At 40.0% G+C, this 19,447-nt stretch overlaps 1 protein-coding gene across 5 annotated transcripts in view; it reads right to left on the reverse strand.

The window, feature by feature from the left end:
* Nucleotides 1–19,447, reverse strand: part of DLC1 (DLC1 Rho GTPase activating protein) — a 414,054-nt gene that overhangs the window by 37,722 nt on the left and 356,885 nt on the right. The window contains exon 1 of one of the 5 annotated variants that reach the window (XM_012739814.3): nt 4,042–4,454. The exons of the other annotated variants lie outside the window; for them this stretch is intronic. Within the exon in view, the coding sequence (XP_012595268.1) occupies nt 4,042–4,078 (37 nt within the window). The 5' untranslated portion in view covers nt 4,079–4,454. Of the gene's footprint in view, nt 1–4,041; nt 4,455–19,447 lie in introns of those variants that run through there. 5 annotated transcript variants of the gene reach the window in all.

A 19,447-nucleotide genomic window follows, 5' to 3' on the forward strand; every position in this document is an offset into this window, starting at 1 on the left:
TTAAGACAGACTAGAACTAATTAGAGCCCCCCCAGGACTCCCTGGTTGTTATCATTGATTTTGATCATGATAATCCTTAACAATAACACAGGGTCCCACACAAGGAAAAGTGCCAACAGACAGGATGAGCCCTTCTCAGCCGGGAATCTTGACCCTTTTACGGAAATCTTAACCCTTCTACCTTAACTGGATCCCTGACTAATTTGATGTGGAAAGGAAACACCACTGATTGCAATCATTCAATGCAGCTACCATTCCTAAAACATATTTTAACCTCATAGCACTGTCTTCCTTAGAAGAGAAGTAATGCAGAATTCTCTGCACTCCTCCATATGCAATGGCCACAGAGTCAGAAATAGAGACAATTGTGCAAGTCAGCTCCAGAAAGGCATTTTCCTTCTAATTTCATAGCTATGGAAAAGAGGCATTTAGGATTGTGCTTTTTTGGGCAGAGTAGACATTTATACTCTATGGTTGGGCATTAGTTCACCTTGACCACAACAGGAAGATGAAAAATTTTAATGTCTTGAATGCTATATAGATTACTCTTTTGCATTTTAGCCCCCACAGATCCAAACTAAGTATTTTAGGGGCAGATCCTGATAAAATGAGCATTCTGGGAAAGTCAGAGGTATAATTAAATTTAGACATTAAAGGAATTAATTGTGTCCCTCTCACTGGATCCCAACTCAAGTAATTCAAATCATTGGACTGTGTAAACATTAAAAATGAAAATCACCTTTCTCCCCAGGTCTGCTTTATAATCTCAGGAACAGGCTGGGCATGACCAGTCACACTAGCCAGTCACACCATGGGGCCAGGTTTGGCTGTGATGTTCTGAAGCACTGAAAATTCAGTCTTTAATGATTTGGCAATATCCAGGGAGGAAGGGGAAACATCTGAAGTTATTTTTACTTTTGCAAGTCTTCTGGTTATACAGGGTGAATGGTAGGGTGGACCAAGTATTGTCTGGAGCCTTTCAGGGTCTTTTTTTTTTTTTTTTTTTTTGCATGGCCTCATTTCCGTTTTCCTGTTGCTAGGAAGGAGAGTTAAGCATGAGAAACTTGTGTTGACAATATTGGACCATCCTGTCCAGCACAAGGCTCTCTTCAAAAAAGTCTGATTCACTTCACCCACTGTACTTTGGACGTCTCCATTCTTCTGGACCAAATCACCCTTCCCTGAATATTTTCGAATTGCGTGCGTTTACCCACCTAAGTCCTAAAAAAATACCTGTCTCATTTAAACATTGCATCATGGCTTAAAATCTCTATGGGGACACAAAGGGAAACCCAAGTATTCATTTCTGTATTTGAAACCACCTCGTGGAACCTCATCAAGCTTCTGATTGGAAGTCATCTCACTGGGGCCTTTCATATCCCCTCTAAGTCCCATTAATAGTTCTACCAATAAGAATTTAAGTACTATATATATATTTAAACACACTTCACAATAATAACTTGTTGAATCATAACACGTTGTTCAACTGATCTGGTATATTTTCCAGGAGGACCCAAACAACTCTTTTAATGTAAAAATGCTCTTAAACTTTGCTTGGTGTTTGCTCTTTGAACCACAGTACAGAACAACAAACAAGCAAAAAAACAAAAGCTTTAGACTGAAGGGCAACCTGCCTTTCACCTTTGTTCAAGAGCCATGAGAAAATCCTTTGATTGGTACAATGTATTAAAACTTGAAACACTGCCTTCAGTTAGTAATAGTGAATTGATTAACTGTTCAATCTTTTCACTTTTTAAGGAGTGAGTGGTGTTTCTCATAAGATCTACAATTGGGAAGTTGTGATGACAATAGTCACTGAAACCACTTTTGTCATCCACTCCAGGTAGAGTTGGAGGCTCTGTGGAGGTAGAAAACCAGTCAGTCCCCCTTTCTTGGACTTCCAGCCTGTTTGGTGTCACATGTTACCCAGCTGGAATTAAAATAACATTTTTTTTATCAAAAGCAAATTTTTAAAAACAGCTGAGAGAGAAAGTCAGTCGGCTGTGCTTCATTTTAAATTCTCTGAACAGTAGTGCTAATGCAAAAAGTATGCGTCCAGACTTGGGCCACGCTGTAAATCTGGCATTCCACAATAAAAGTTAATACACGCAATCGCCAAGATTTTCTCAGAAAATGTCTCGAAATAACTTCTGTGCACACATCTGCTAACCATTTGACACTCGTTCCTCAGGACTTTAGTTCTTCCATGGGGGGGGGGGGCTGCTGCCTTACAGGGCACCCCTCTGACCATCTGCTGTAGTCTGCAAGCCAAGATGGCACTGGGTGCCTCCCTTAATTCCACACTATGGTCTGCAAATTATCTCTGCTGAGGACCAGCCTGCAGTCCAGATGGATGGTGAATTAGTCAACCTCTTGGAGCTGCTGATAGATTTACATTCGGAGCACTGCAATCTGCTGGGCTATTATTTTCCTCTCATCCCTTCAGCAAACAGAATTTTGGAGGAAAAAAAAAAAATGTAATCTGATACTCAGTATTCTTCGGCCTTCTCCAGAGCTGTGATTTTTTTTTTTCTACTCAAATACGTCACATATACCACCAGCCTAGGCTGCATTCCTCTATCTCAGCAAGAGTAGCTGAAGAAATCTCTGAATCCTGACAATGAACCCATTTGCTAGCCACAATGGTTGTAAAAAAAGACTCACTCAAAGCAAGACGGGGGATGGGGAAAGGAGGAAAGTGGGACAAAGTTTTGTGCAGATTAATGACTATAGGTAGGGGTTTCCTTCCACAGTAATTAGCATAAATTGGGGATTTGCTGAATATCATTAGGACACCTCGCTAAGCACTTCTACTTGCATTAGCTCATTTGATCCTCGCCACCTCCTCGTGCAAAAAGGCAGTTATTACCCGCCCCCCCCCGCCCCCGTTGCAGATGAAGAAGGCACAGTGAGGTAGTGTCACTGCCCAGGTTAGCCAAGCTGGCAGGCTGCAGATTCCGACCCTGCCAGCCTCACCCCTGTGCGCTTTCACTCCCCTCGCCACACAGGCTGTGCGCTGAAAAGACGCGCGGAAACGCAGAAAATTACAAGCAGCAGGGTTTCTTTGCTGCTGTGGGGTGAAGCTCTTTTCGAAGTATCAAAGGCTCGACCCAAGACGTCGGAGGTGGGGAGAGGGGCAGGCTGGGGCGTGGGGCAGGGTTCCAAGTAGCCGTCGCCTCGCTACGAAAAAAAGTCGGGGCTGGCGGCGTGCTTCCTTCCTCTCTCCCGCCCAGGGACTTGCTCCGAGGGCTCCTCGTCGGGGCCAAGGGCGTGGGCATCTCCAAGGGGCATTTCAGGAACCCGATTCAGCGGCCCCGAACCCGAGGGCGAACTGCATTCTAACAGGGAGCCCTCACATGCAAGCCACGGGGGTTGCTAAACAGCCTCAGCACTCTCCACCGACCCGCAGCTACCAAACCCAGACTTTCCCGGCCCTCAGTCCGAGTGAATTCCCAGAGTTTAGAATATCTGAACCAAATGCAGTTTAAAGTGAAAATAAGTGTTTTAATGAACTTACTTTCAAGTGGTGATTTTAAAAAATTCCACGTGCCACTAAAGTCTAAAATATCCCCAAATAAATTGTCAGGAGTCAATGCTGATTTTGGACGTGGATGGTGAAGGACTGCAAGCACCAAACGCGCAACGGTCCCCAAAGGTAGGTAGAAGGCGGTGGCGCTGCGCCCCTCCCAGCCGGCGGCCCCCTAGTCCCCCGCCTGGCCCCGTGACCCCGGCTCCAGCAAGCAGCAAGTTAACCTGGGCTTCACTTCATTAGTCGCGGCCGACCCTGAGCCCGCCGGGGTCCCCAGGCAATGACGACCAAGAATCGTAGCCCCAAATTTAAACCTCCCTCCCCAAACTGCGACCCCTGCTCTCCCCACACACCACCTCCGAGAAACTCGGGCGACTCCTCGGAAAGCGTTTCAAAAGCACAGAACGACAGGCACCGACTTGACAAGGCGGGGTGACATTTTCTCCGCGGCGGGTCCCCTCCGCAGCTGGCTCCCCCGGCTGGCCCGACAGCAAGGCACAGGTCTAGCTTACGTGTTAGGATCATGGTGTCCGGCTTCTCTCTGCACATCCAGCGCGGCCGAAGACGGCAGGCGCGCAGTGGGGAAGTCGAGGCAGGCCGAGGCAGCTCGGCTCCCGCGTCTGGACCCACTGCAGCACCCAGGACGCGCGCCCTCGCGGTGCTCAGCGCATCCTTGCTCTCCTCTCCCTGCCCCTCGCCACGGCCCCAGAAAGAACGCGGGGTTTTCTAGAGATCGCAAAGAGGGAGCGCTCAGGGAGCTGGGCGAGCAGCTCGGGAGCGGTTGCTCCTGCTGCGGGGAGGTTCGGCCATGGCTGGGACGGAGCGATGCGCCCTCAATGCAGCTGGAGCGCACAGGATCTTGATCGCCAGGCAGGCAGTGCCCTCCTGCAGGGCCCACCCCTAGAGGCGGGACCAGACTTGGCAGCGTCGCCTCCTCCCGGCGGCCCGGGTCGCAGGCCGCAGCCCCGGGCTGTTCTCTGACCCCGCCCCTCTCCTGGACTCCGCCCCGCCACCGCCACCTTCTCTACGTCTGGGTCGCCTGCGGCAGCCGCGGACCGTCCGCTGGCTCCGCCCCTCCCGCTCGGCCCCGCCCCTCCCCCGGCCCGCCCTGCGCCGCCTCCGCCCAAGGCTGGAATGTTTTCCCCCACTGTGGCCTGCACGTCCGCAACGGGAAGCGCCTAAAAGTCGCCAACTATTGGCCCCAGGTGCAAAGGCAAAAGGCAAGAGGCATTTTCTTGGCGGGGCTGTCTTGGCTAGACGCTGGGACAGCGTGCCCTTTCCCTGTATCCTGTTCTTGGTTGCTTTGCTCACTTTTTACCTATGTCATTTTGCCTTTCGTCCTGGTGGGAATCGCCTAAATTTGCAGGGACAGAGGGGAAGGGAAGAAGCAGGGATGGACCAGAGCTTCCCGATCTGTAAAATGGAGAGAAGAGTACCTGTCCCTTGGACAGTCAGCATACATTGCTAACGCCCGCAGGGCTACCGAACGAATGTAGGTAATTAACACTGCCTTGGAGGGATTGAGCTTTTGCTCAACTGGCATCTAGCTTCACAGCTAGTGTTTCTCAAACTGGCCCTTGGGCCGCAATCCTAATGCAGAATCTTCATTTTTTACAAGCTGTCAGGTGATTCTGATGCACTGTAATTTGAGGGCCCCTGATATAACAGAAAGCCCCATGGTAAGAGATAACAATCGAATACAGTTGTAGTAAGATTTCTTTAAAATCCAGGCCAGCATTCCATGAAAATGTACTATGGAGTTGATTGATGCTTTCTGCCAATTATTAGTATCTCTGGGCAAGGAAAACTACTGATGCAAACTCATTCATTCAACAAATACAGAGAGCATTTACTATTATGTGCCAAACACAGTTCTAGGTTGGAGGAGACAGTAATGAGCAAAAGACAAAATTGTCTCTTCCATCTTGGAGTTTACTATCTCGTGGGGAACATGTACAATAAACAAAATAAATAAATGAAATATATATAGTGTGCTAGGGGGAGATATATAAAGCAAGAGAGGGGACAGAAGAGCTGAAGAGGAGCACAGTTTTTTAGATGGGGTAAATTCAAATGGGAGAATTTAGTCTCTCTTCATTATAGTTTAAAAGGTATTGATTTCATAGCCATTATCATGGTACATATACAAGACACTCCCATAAATTTCAATAAAACAAAATAAAAATGTTAACTTCACCACTGGCTCCTTAATTTACCCAAATCAAGATTCAGCTCTGAAGAGCATAGGGTCTCTCCATTCAACAGATATTTCCAGGCCCTTTACCTACTTAGAACAGCTGGGGGCACAAAGGTAAGCAAAGGCAGGTCTGGGCTCTGCCCACTCAGAGTTTGCAGTCTGTTGGGGGAAGTAACCAGGATGTATGAAAACAAGAAAGTCCAGGAAGTGGGGACCTGACTTGGCCCAACGAGATGCAGCTGCCCTTCTCGCAAATGTGTGGGAGCTGGAGGAACTGTCCAAACGCCCACAGTTGCCAGCAAGGGGGAGTTTGATTCAAAGGGAAGCCTGGAAAGTATGGCTAAGAACTTTCAGTTCCCTTTATCCTTAACAGACATAGACAGTGACAAGGCATTTTAATAAATGAAAGCATCCCTTGATCCGCCTGGCATTTCGAAAAGAATCAGACCACGGTGTAAACCTCAAACTTAAAAAATAGGGGTACACCTCCAAAACACCCCTGATTTCTCTTGTTTGTTAAATTTTAAACCTTAAAAATACAGATATGTTAAGCATCTTCCCCCAAATACGCCAATTCTCAGAATCTATTCTTAACGTTTATTATTTGCTGGGTAAAGTAATATTTTTATTTAATTAGGTTTCTAGGAGTCTGTGCGTTCCTAATATACCCATACCCACTCAGCATTCATCTTTCCAGAATAAAACATGTTGATCCTTTCTTCTCCTTTTTGTTCAAGCTCCATTGCTTTCTCTTTGAATATTGAGAAATATTCTCTGAGTCTTCTCTAATTTCATTACATTGCTCTGGAGGTTGTGTTATGTGGTTTATCATCTAATAATACTAATAATAACTCCCAAATCATTTTTCTTGATGATGCATTGGTTTGCATTTGGCCTTCATGGAATCTCATTTTTTGCCATTCTTTGGTCTGTTGACATAGCTTAGGAGTAGGGCCAAGCCCCAGTTTTAATAGTTTTAATGTTTACTCCTGTTAGAAATGGACATGCTACATTTTGAAGGCTACTGCACTTACAGATAGTGGTTGAAAACATGACTTTTGGAGCAGGCCACTTACCAGCTTTATGAGGAATATATTATATAGTCTCTCAAAACTTCAATTTCTTCATTTAAAAACGGAGAGTGTATTATAATAGTACATACTTTATGGTGTTTTATGAGGATTAAATAAGATGATACATAAGATGTTATAAGATATATATATATATAAGATTAAATAAGTGCTTAGCACATAATAAGTACTTGATAATGTTAGCCATTATTATTATATACTATTAAATGAGCACATCAAACTAGATCATGAAATTCCTATTTAAATAATCATTCACGAAAAGATTAAAATAAAACAAGACCTGACTTTAACCTTTGTAAATGTGAGGAACCCTTACAAGAGGGGGAAGGAAAGAGTGAAAAATCATTGAGTGTCAACAAATAGTGGTGCTTTACCAGCTGAAAGAGGGTCCTTGGGCCAGCTCAGAGTCCCTCCTCTTCATTTAACCTTCAACTCATCGGCCAACGTTTCATTTGTCTGGCAGATGACGTTAGACTGGGTTTGTTAGCTGATTGGCCTTGAGATTTCACTATTGAAACACTGGACTCTAAGAGGCAGGAATTATTTCTACACCATAGCCCATTTTTCTGCTAGTATTCTGTGGTCCTCTGAAATCCCTTCAATACATCAGAATGAAAAACCATCACAAACTGCCTCAGATGTTGCTGTTGTTAATTATTTGTTCTCAGTGGCAGATTACTAATAAAAAAAAAAAAAAGATTTGGCACATGGACCTGTGCTGTTTATTTCCTGCCATGTTCTTTCCTCAGCTTGGGCACCAGATTCTTTGAGGCTATTGACAGGGATGTCCACACTCACTATATTTGGATATTTTCCCATTCAACTGTGGTATCAAGGAAAGAAAAATCATGGAGCTAACTCTTAAACTGTGTAGCAGAAGGTGGAGTAACTAAGAGGGCTACTCTCTTTGGTTCCTCTTCTATTTTAATAATTGATATGAGATATTATTGATATTGTCCAAGTATACTCTCTTGCATTTTTTCCCACTATAATGTGTTAAGCAATTCTCAAGCGTTTATAGGCACCCAGGCAGGTGATGCTGGGGAGAAAGCAAGCCACAGTGGGATGGTTAGAACTGGGGAGTCCAGGACCCCTCTAAGAGGACAGCCACTGATTGGGCTCACTTGCTTATTGACATGTGTTAACAGAGCAACCCCAATATAACAGAGCAAGATTTTTCCAGACTCCCTGTGTTTCTTTTTTTCTTTTTAAAATATCAGATCTCCCAATTTTTGGATGCTGGCACCTAATTAAAAAAAAAAAAAAAGTCCATTCCAAGTAATTTCAACATTGGGCTTCATTTTAGCCCTGGGGCAACCAGTTTAAACCTCTGGTCTAGTGATACGAGCCAAGCAACCTCTTTGGAAATTTATTTCTCTCCCATAGAAACTAAAAGACTCCTCTGCACTTGGAAAATGTTGTAATAGAATTTGCGCTCAATGGAGCATTGTGAAATTACTGGGGAAAATAATTTTTATTCGTAATGTTCAAAGGAAATATGACAAAGAATAGAAAGTTTTGAAAATTATTCTAAATGGTGTTCAATTAAGGAAAATAATTAAATTTGAAATTGAATGGCTGTCCTTAAAACCGTCATTAATTTTTAAGCTTCAGTGACCCCAGTCTGGCATCTTCCCCCACTCTCTATCCTAACTGGTATTATTTAGTGTTTTCAGAATTTTTTAAAAACTCAAATGCTGCGTTAGAAGATGGAGAAAGAGGAGAAGGAAAAAAAGGGTTTATACAGTGAAGTAAATTCGTTTCCTTTTAGTTTTAACTAGAGTTCTCTTGTTCAGTCAGATCTTTTTTGACTACAACTTGTGAACAATCCAAGTTCAAAATATGAGGAAGGTTAATTTTGTCTCCCAGTGATATTTTTAATGAGGGGTGGGGAGACAGTCTGTTGTTCCTGTGTACATGTGATAGGTCTAATTTTTGGATAATCATTACACCCCAACTATGAACCAGCCTAGCATAGTACTTCTGTCATTCAATAAATACTTATTGAACCCTAGAAAAGGCTGTGTGTTCAGTGAAACCAACATGAACACGAAGAGGCAGCTGGTCATGACATGAACATTGTGGGGACAGCTCTTAGGCAGACAGCAGGAACAGGTACAATTCTGGAACGGAGTTCAGTGGAAGGTGGGAACACGCTGCAGTCTCCATCCTGACTTGACAAATCAATGGGCATGCTTTCCTCAGACAGTTACAATATTTGACAGTAGAATTACCTTTTAAAGGCTATTCCATTTAAAGGCTCAGGTGTTTAATTAGCTCAAGGCCTCACTGCCAAAAATGGCAGAAAAGACGTGGACCCAGGACTGCTGGTACCCACTGCGCACTCCCATCATCCCCAACATCTATTTGATCTTTGCCAAGGACTGCTCTGATTCTCTCATGTGGCCCCTGACTACACACAAAAAAACCAGGAAAATAAAAAGTAGAAAAACTGTGATCATTTTTGACTTCACAAAAGCAACTAGGCTCATTTCCCATGGAATTAACCAATTTAAGTGGCATGGTAAAATGTATGTAACATAAAATTTACCACTGCAACCATTTTAAGCATTCAGTTTAGTGGCTTTAAGTGCATTCACATTATTGTGCAACCATCACTGCCATCCATCTCAAGAACTTTTCATCACCCCAAACTGAAGCTCATAACATAAAATTTACCATTCTAACCACTTTTAAATGTACATTCTCCTCTTTCCCCAGCTTCTAGGAACTACTATTCCACTTTCTGTCCCTAAGAATTTGACTAATCTAGGTACCTAACATAAGGAGAAGCATATGTTTGCCCTTTTGTGTCCGGCTTATACTTGTTAAATATTTTAACGTTTTTTAAATAAGTTACATATATTTTTAAAATTATCTATTTATTCCTATAGATATTTTTGGATGAAGCATTTTGTCTTTTCTTGCTGATATGTAAGTTTTGTGTATGTATTAGGGATATTAATCATTTATCATTTATTATAAAATATTTTTACTAGTTTGTCATCTGCCTTTTATGCTTATTAACTTATGATATTAAAAAATTTAAAAGCTTCAAGCAAAATCCAAAGGTCTTACTTATTTGCTCTTTTCAATTATTAACTAGGCGTTTGCTTAAGTTAGTTTTCCCTATATGGTTTGAAACCAAAAATGCCTAGGCACAAATTCAGTTTACAAAACTAAGTCATTTGATCCATGGGGTTTTTTGCTTTATTCGTAGTTATAGTTTTCATGAAGTACCCTAAAAATATTCCAGCTGTCTTAATTTGTGTTTTTCTATCTCCCCTAGTATCGTGTGTAGTTGCCTTGCTTAGAGTGAGGTCTCCATAAGGACTTGTTGCTAAAAAGCTTGGAGGATCAGGATATAAGTTAGAGACCCAGGGGCACTGAGTTTTTGAGAAACTTTTTGACTTTCAAATTTTCCATAAGTGCAATGTGTGCGAGCACACATATATATCTACTAACATCTTGGAAGATCTATAAATTTTTCTTGAACTAAATATAATGCTGAGATGAACATTTTTAGCCTTTCACCTTGCCAGGAAAATAAAATATATTTTCTTTCTACCACCTTGTTTCAAAGAGTCATATATGTGGTTGCCCCTAAACTCTGGCTTTTAAAATCAATATCCAGATGATTTTAAAGCATCTGTGCAAATAAAATTATCCATCAGAATTTTGAAAATCTGAGTAGGATCACTCATGAGTTTGTTTCCACTAAGGAGATGTTTTGTGTTCATTTGAACTATATATTGCACCTTCTTTCTGGTAGACCTTAAAGTAAAGATACAGTAGGGTGGGTTTGGGCAATTGCCTGAAAAATAATAAACAGTTCTCTTTCTTAGCTGCTAACTACAGTATGTTGGCCATTATAGTGTTATTTCTGGAAACCCCTACACAGCTCCAGATCATTAACTCACTTTAATAGTCATCAGGAGAAGGGAGCTGCAGTATATCTCTGAGATTGGCTTTTTATGTATAGCTAACTCAGTCAACTATCTCTTATTGATTCAGTTGAATTAAGCTGTATTCTGGGGAACAGCAAGACAATGCATTATACATTTTTTAAGAACAGACCTGGCAATAAGACTCATGAATTGTGAAATACTGACATTTGAGGCTTTATCAGTAGAGAAAGGATGAGATCTAATGTCTCATACACATATACTCTGTTGCCGGACAAACAACTATTTCCCTACTAGTGGTTGGCATCTTTTTGATGGGCCAACAAAACAAACATATACACAGCAAAAACAAAGCAAAAGATTAGAAAAGCCCATTCAATTTTTGTTTGTTAGTTTGTTTTGTCTTTGTTAGTTTTTGTTGGTTGGTTGGTTGGTTGGTTTTTGAGACAAGTTCTTGCTCTGTTGCCCAGGTTGGAGTACAGTGTCGCGATCATAGCTCACTGTAGCCTTGAACTCCTGGGCTCAAGCGATCCTTCTGCCTTAGCCTCCCTACTAGCTGGGACTATAGGTGAGTGCCACCGCATCTGGCTAATTAAAAAAAAAAAAAAATTTGTAGAGACAGTGTATACCTATGTTGCCCAGGCTGGTATCAAACTCCTGGGCTCAAGCAATTCTCCCACCTCAGCCTCCCAAAGCACTGGGATTATAGGCATAAGCCAATGTACTCAGACTCACTAAATTTCATAACTGAGTTCTCAAGATGTCTGAATCTCCAATAAAAATAAAAAATAAATATAGCTGTATATTGTTAAGTAGAGTTACATCAAAAACATTATGATATGGAAAAGTTGAACACAAAAGTACAGAAAAACATATCATGCAAATACTTAGGAAAGAAAAATTAGGATAGCTACACAGTTATCAGAAAGGCTTTAATTTGTAAAGGGCTGTAAGTGGTGAAGAGGGTTACTACACTATACTAAAGTTCATTTAATAAGGAAAATAAAACTATGTTGAACATGTGCATCCCTAACAAGTTAGCCTCAAAATTTACAAAGCAAAAATTGGTAGAATTAGAGGGAGAAATTAACAAATATATTTATTGTTGGGAGATTTCAACAGACTTCTCTCAATGTTGGATAGGCTGAGTAGATAAAAATCCAATAGAAGAGGTTTAAAGATCACGTACAGATACTTGTACCCATCAATTAGAACATACACATTCTCAACGCTGCCATATGAAGAACAAACAAAACAAAACAAAACAAAGGCACTTATCATATGCCTATCCATAAAGCAAATCTCAACAAATTTCAAATGGGTGGTATCATATCGACCACTGAGGTAATTCTGAAACATGGCCACAAAATCTTTGGCAGGCCTCTCATCAAAAGGTGGCATCAATGTCCCCCATTCTCCCCCTGTACCCAGATGGTCCTTTCTGACCTTCAATAAACAGAATGTGACACAAGTGACTTTGCTTTACTTCCAAGGTAGGTTAGAACAGGTCAGGTAGGTTCAGTGAGTTTTTCTTGGAACAATCCCTTTGGAGTCTCTCACTACCATGTAAGAAGTTTGGTTTCCTGAGGCCCTGATGTTGAAAGACCAAATGGAAAGCCCACAGAAAGAGAGAGAGACAGAGAGATTGATTGAGAGAGAGAGAAAGGAGCTCCTGCTGTTTCAGCCCAGAGCTTTTTTGAGTTTTCTCAGACTAGGCTGGAGAAGACTTTAAGAGACCCTAACTCCAGCTACCATCTGACTGCAACTGCCTGATTGTTAATTTTAGATGTTAACTAGACCAAGTTAAGAGATAACTGGATAGCTAGCAAAGCATCAATTCTGGGGACGTCAGTGAGGGTGTTTTTGGAAGGGAATGACATTTGAATCGTGGACTAAGTAAGAAAGATTTGCTCTCAGCCATTTTGGATGGGTACTATCCAATCATTTGAGGGCCCAGATACAACAGAAGGCAGAGGAAGGCAAATTTGTTCTCTCTTCTGGAGCTGAGACACAGATCTTCTCCTGCCCTTGGAGGTTAAAACTCCAGGTTGTCTAGCCTTTGCACTCCAAGACTAGCACCAGCGGCCCCCTTGGGATATCTAGCCTTCACTCTCAGACTGAGAGCTTCCACCATCAACTCCCTTGGTTCTGAAGTCTTTGGACTTGAACTGAGCCATGCTACTAGCTTCCTTGGTTCTCTGGCTTGTAGATGGTGTATCATGAGACTTCTCAATCTTCATAATTGTGTGAGACAATTCCCATAATAAATTCTCTCTTATCTACCTACCTACCTAGCTATCCTATTGGCTCTGTTTCTATGAAGAACAAACTAATACAGACCCTGGAGAGAAACTGCTGAGCCACGTCCAGTCAACTCTCAAACCCATAAGCAAAATAACTGATTGCTACTGTTGTGAGCCACTGTCTTGAGGTGGTTTGCTACGCAGAAATAGATAACCAGAATAGCAAAATTCTCTGACCAAATTAAATTAGAAACCAAAGCCAAAAAAAAGCATTTATAAATGTCAAATACTTTTATTTGTGATTTGAAAAACTATTAAATATCTCATGATTTGAGAAGAAATCATACTGAAAAATTTTAAGTACTGAAGAACAATGAAGGTATTACCTATTTAAACTTGTGAGATATAGTGGATTAGCAAAGAAGAAAGGCTAAAAATTAATTAAGCACCTGGTTTAGAAAAAGTACACAAGAATAAACAAAGAAAGAAAAAGGAAAGAATAAGGAAAAGAACAGATATTAATAAAATTCAACAAAATATATGAGCAGGCATGGAAAACAAATGGTGAATAAATGTATGGCAGAATGGTCAAAACTCATTAGTAATCAGAAAAAGGCAAATTGAGAGCATAATTATTGGCCATTTTACATATACTAGATTTACAATTTAAAATGCCAAGTTCTCAATGATGAGATGTCATATATTTCTGACAGAAAGGTATGTTGGTACAACGTCTTAGGAAAACAAATTTATATTCATTTTAGCTGAACACTGACTATGTTATGGCCCAAGAATTCTGCTCTAAGAATTGTACTCTAGAGAAACTCTTGATATATATGTGCATCAAAAAACTCAGGGCTGTCTACAGCAGCATTACAATAGGAAAAATTGGAAATAATCCAAATGTCCATCAACTAGAGAAAAGATCTTTTAAAATGGTATATTTACACAGTGAAAATATTACACAGCAGTGAAAATAAATGAGCCATAGCTACACATTCATGACAACATGGATAAATCTTTGAAAGAATGTTGAGTGAAATATCAAAATTAAAAAGAAATTATAAAAAAATTAATAAAATATGAAGGGAATGATAAATCAGAATTCAGGATGGCAATTTCCTTTGGGGCAAGGCAGGCATACAGGATGGGGAAGAGCATATGGGTAGCTTTGACAAGAAAGAGAAATATCTACTTCTTTAGTTGGGTAATGGATTAAAAGGTTTTGTATTATTGTGTCTCATAACTTTTATGTCACATGATCTTAAAATACACTGTAAAATACACGGTTGTGGCTAAATTATGCTGTTTTACTTATGTCTTAAAAGGACTGTTTCTCTTGTAATCAATACTCTAATAGTTATCCTCTGTTGTGTTGTTATTAGAAAGTTCCAGACCTAGTTAATTAGTGATACTGAAAATAAAAACCATTAACTTTACAATATCTAAGTTTATAAGTTATTAAAATTAACCCCCAAATATGTCCTGTTTCCTCCTTTTTGCATCATCAAAGCCAAATAATATGATAAATAAGAATAATAAGAACAGTAGTCATAGTAGTTTGATTCTATAAAGGAGCAACCACTTTCCAATGTTTGTACCAACTCTATTTTCACCACATGGCCTCTAAGACATGGGCCTTCCATATTTATTTCAGTTCTGTGTTTTAAAAAAAAGTTGACATTATTACTGTTGCTTATGCTATTAGAATGTTTAAAGTTAGGAGGATAAGGTCCGAGACTGGGTTATAGAAAGGTTGATAATATTCTTCAGCACAGAGAGCCACAGGGAAAAACAAACCAGGAAATTTAATCTAGAAGCCAAAGGACATTCCTGGTTCATTTTGACTTGACTGGGCCCTCCTATAGCTTGCTCCTAAATAATAAGTTGAAATCTGCATGGAATTTCGAAAGAATGAAGGAATGGTGATTACGGTAGTATAAATTTCAAATCTCTCTGGGACAATCAATCTCAATCTTGATTTAGGCATGATGAAGACAAAAGCTTCTATCAGCATCCTCCAAACAGTGTTGAAAATGAATCAATCGGCTCACAATTTATATACATTTTTCTTCATTTGCCTGGTATGGTGGTTTGCATATCTGTATCTAGGGACTACACATTAGTAAAAGAAGAAAAAAAAATTATTTTTCCTTCACTCGGCTATTCTAGAAACTGAACATATCAGTTGTATCCTTTGGATTTTTCCTCAGAACTGAGTTGCTAAATAACTCTGCCAGTCTCCTGGGGGAGTGAGGGAATCTAACCCAAAACTCTGACCTAAATACATCTCTAGGAGAAAACCGAAGAATGATAAAGGAAGCATTAGCCAACTTCCCTAAATTAGTATGTGTGGGTTTCTTTTTCCCCTTTTCAAAATGAATTCAGTGCTTCTCTGTACCCAAATTGTTCTACCATAGCAGCTTTTATTTCTTCTCTCACCAATCTGAAATCTTAAAATCAGAAAAGGAAGTTCTTTCATACGGATTTTCAGATCTTGTGACCGATGGTGACAATGCTAATCTACATATTCTGCAGTGATGGAGAGGCAGGAGCCCTTACTTGAAAATTAAGTGTGTCGCAAGGCTGGAATAGTGCTTACCAGCATACTCTGTGAGTGACAAAGTAGGGTCTCGGGTGCCACACGTGCAATTTTGGTTTCTAGGCCACTAACAACTAAGCAGGGCCTGTAGGGAGAACTTCAAAAACTATTTATAAATCGTGTGTGTGTGTTTTACACAAATGGAACACAGACATGCTGGTATTTCTTCCTTGGCAACATTTGCAAGCTTAAGAATTTCTTTTTCTAAAGGCCTAACCTGGAGCTTTTAGGCTCTATGCTCTCACTTCTCATTTTTCCAGGCATTTCCTTGACGGCAGACATCAAGTTGGCCAGTAATGGGTTGAAAATATTTTTATCATATTAATTAAAAATCTCTCAGCAGAATCAAAGTACAGAGGCACAATCTCAATTGTATTATCCTCACAAAGCGTAACTCCAAGTACATTTTCAAAGGTCCTCTGTTTGCACTTCCTAATTCAAATACCAACCCAGAATTAAGTTCTTTTTCCTAGCTTCTTGCTCATATATTAGCCCTGATTTTTTTAAGTTTATTTATTTTTATTTATTAAAAAAAATTTTTGTTTTTAGAAATAGGGATCTCACTATGTTGCCCAGGCTGGTCTCAAACTCCTGAGCCCTGTTCTTTTCCTTTAATTTCTCAAGGTTTTAAAACAGCAACTCTTCTGCCTCATTACATTCAGAGCATTAATACTCCCCTCATTTCCTACTCCCAGAACTTGCTCTGAAACCATCTCCTTCTCTCCTAAGGACAAACTATCTGACTCAATGTCTCTTCTTGCTCCCTAGCCGTTTATTGAGGCAATGCCCTGGTCCTTGTCAGCTCATGAAAACATAATATTCATCCTTTCTTCTCCTACTCCTCACCTTGGTCTACACAGTCCAATCAGGATCATTCTTCCTGGCTCTACATGGGCCCATCTGCACCTTTATTCTTCCTGGCCAAGTATGAACAACATTATTTCTCAAGATCTCTTTTACAGTGATTACTTTTCCTCCATCTTCAGAAAGGCAAAGAGATCCTACATACTTGGCCAGTCTTATGACTAGTTGGAAGAAATCTGTACATGGGAAGGAATGAGATATAAACAAACTTCAGTCTCCGCTGAGTAGGGCTGGAATAAAACAGGTGATTGTGAGACAAAAGGCTCAATTAACAGTCCCTGGGGGCATCAGGTCTCTTGTTTGTGCTTGGTTTGAGAAGATTTGCTTAAGTGAATTATTCTCAAAATCCAAAACTGAGACTTCATTCTGGTGGTAACCACATACATGTTTAAAGAACTCTTCCTAAGGATATAATAGGCATTTCCCAAGACCTGTCAGCTCTGGGCCAGTATTAAATCAGCCATTTGTCTCTGAAGGGTGTTGAATTGCCCATAAAACCAACACCACCTGAATGTCTGGGATTTGTACAAGTATGTATGTATGTGTGTGTGTGAATATATACTCCCCCAGCCCTCTTAGGCCCCCTAAAAGAAAAGGAGAGGAAAGACAGAACTATGGGTTGGGTCTGGAGATTGTTCTATAGCTTCTCATGTTACATCTATTTCTAACAACCTTTTTTTTATTAGAAGAAAGTTTAATGAGTGTTTTCTGTTAAAGTTCATCTTACCTTTAATGTAATCAAGGAGTCATAACCAAAGAGAACTGTCAGAGAATAAGAATCGCAATGGTTTGCCCAGCAGGCGCTATTATTCCTTTAAAAGCGTGTTTTTTTCTTCTAATTACATTAGGCAGTGATTGGGAGGATGGCGACTAATAATAAGGGTTTCATTGTCTCTGTTTTTTTCTTTGTCACCAATACTCTAATTACTCTGTCACCATTAACAAGGAGCTATGGACAAGCCATGGTTTGTGACCCTGATCATGTGACTTGCTGGTACAGACACAGATTGTGCGACACATGACTGGCTGTAAACACAGGAGCCTGGGATGGCTTTAATATCCTCTTAGACAGAAGCATGACAGATTAGTGGGGGACTCCTTCCTTCACAGGAAACCAGGCCCCTGGCTATAGCTTTGTCTTTAACTCAGTCTTAGATCTTTATAAACACTTTCCCCCTGAACTTTAAAGGACCCATACTTTTCAGCAACAGTTTAATGTGCATGAAATGAAAACTCAGATAAAGGGTTCAAGCATAAAATCTGATTGAAGGGTCTGATTTCTCAAGATGGTTTCTACAAACTCAGACTTCAAGTCCAGAAAAATATTTCAACAGAGAACATGTTTCCCTGGAGAGAATACCAGCCTTTAAAAATGCATAAGCCTTTATAAGTAGTATTCAAGCTTAATTGTTTTAAAGAAATATAACAGCTTGATATATTCTATTACGAACAGGTTGTAGTCAAGGTCCTCACCTTGTGTCTCGGATGAGAGATATCTACAGATGAAGCAGGGTAGTTGGGAGGTGATAACTAGGACTTACTGGAATTGAAACCATATGATGAACTATCTGCAGAAGATGAATTATGGAGAGGAGAATCTGAATCCTTATAAAACATGGGTAAGATCTGTGGGCAGATGTTTGAAGAAACATCTCAAAAACATAAAAAGCAGGAAAACACAAAGAGAAGTACATTTAAAAAAAAGCACATGATATTTACATGGGAAGAGAGTATTTGCAGATGTCAGTTCTCCCTTAATCTGTCAATTTAATGAAATGCCACTAAAAACATCAATAATATGATTTAAGCATAATGACCATTAATATACATTAATGCTATATCTATGTTATGTACTGAGTGTTTTCATATATTAAATGGTTTATTCCTCATGATAGTATGGTTATTAATATCCCAATTTTATAGATGAGGAATTTAAGCAGAATTTAAACAACTTTCCAAGATCACATAGCCAGTAAATAGCAGAACTGATATTCAAACACTGACAGGCTCCAAAGCCTATGTATGTGTTTAAGCATTATTAGTACTTTCAAATCAATGGTACTTGCAAATCAAATCAATGAATAGTGATTCTAGAAATTTAGATTTTTTTTTAAATGTAGCACTGCATATCAGGGAAGGAGAAGACAGATGATTATTCAATACCTGAAGCTAGGTTTGCCATTTGGACACAAATAAAGTTGACCCCCTACTCTTTACACCAAAGTATTTTTCAAGTGTATCAAAGGTTTAAAAGTGTTAAGAAAACAAGAATGATCTACAGAAAATCTAGGTGTGACCAAAGAACAGAGGTGAAGGAAGATTTACTTTTCATTCTATATTACATTGTACTCTTTACATTTATACCATTTGTGTGTATTGTCTTTTAAAATTAACTATTTTAAAAGAAGGAAAAGAAAGTGGTAGGGATGCCTACTGTGTGTGTATGAATAAATGCTGTGCATTCAGACCTGTTCCTGCAGGACAGATCTCTGAGGTTTACTCTATTCTGGAAACATATGGTTGTCTTGTATCTATTTCTATGTGATATCACAGATAGTCTACTTTTTAAGGGTTTTTATTAATTGAACAATATGAATGTTCCCTCCAGGCTTACCAAATAGTCATAGGATTGCTTTCAGTGAGAGACTGTGTTTGAATTCTAGGTATGTTTTGTGGGGCAGAGGCTGATTATTTAGAGAAGTCTAGAGACTTCAAAAAGTGACAATATTGGCAGATTTTCCAAAGTTTACATACTCTGGTCTATAAGAAGTGCTCTGAAATGGCACAGGAGATACCAGCTAGTCATCACTAATAGTAGTTGACAAGTTTGCATGCTTTTCTTAACAGATACCAATCATTCTTTTGGGTTCATCTGCAAAATTTTTAGATAGAAACTCAATAATTCGGAGTTTGTAAATATATAACCAAAAAAGAAGATTCAATATATTTGACCTGTTTCAATGGTATTTCCAATAAACTTTAATTAAAGCTTCTTTGATTAGTGACGTTACAGATT

The sequence above is a fragment of the Microcebus murinus genome, chromosome 24 (assembly GCF_040939455.1).
Source record: "Microcebus murinus isolate Inina chromosome 24, M.murinus_Inina_mat1.0, whole genome shotgun sequence".
Lineage (NCBI taxonomy): Eukaryota > Metazoa > Chordata > Mammalia > Primates > Cheirogaleidae > Microcebus > Microcebus murinus.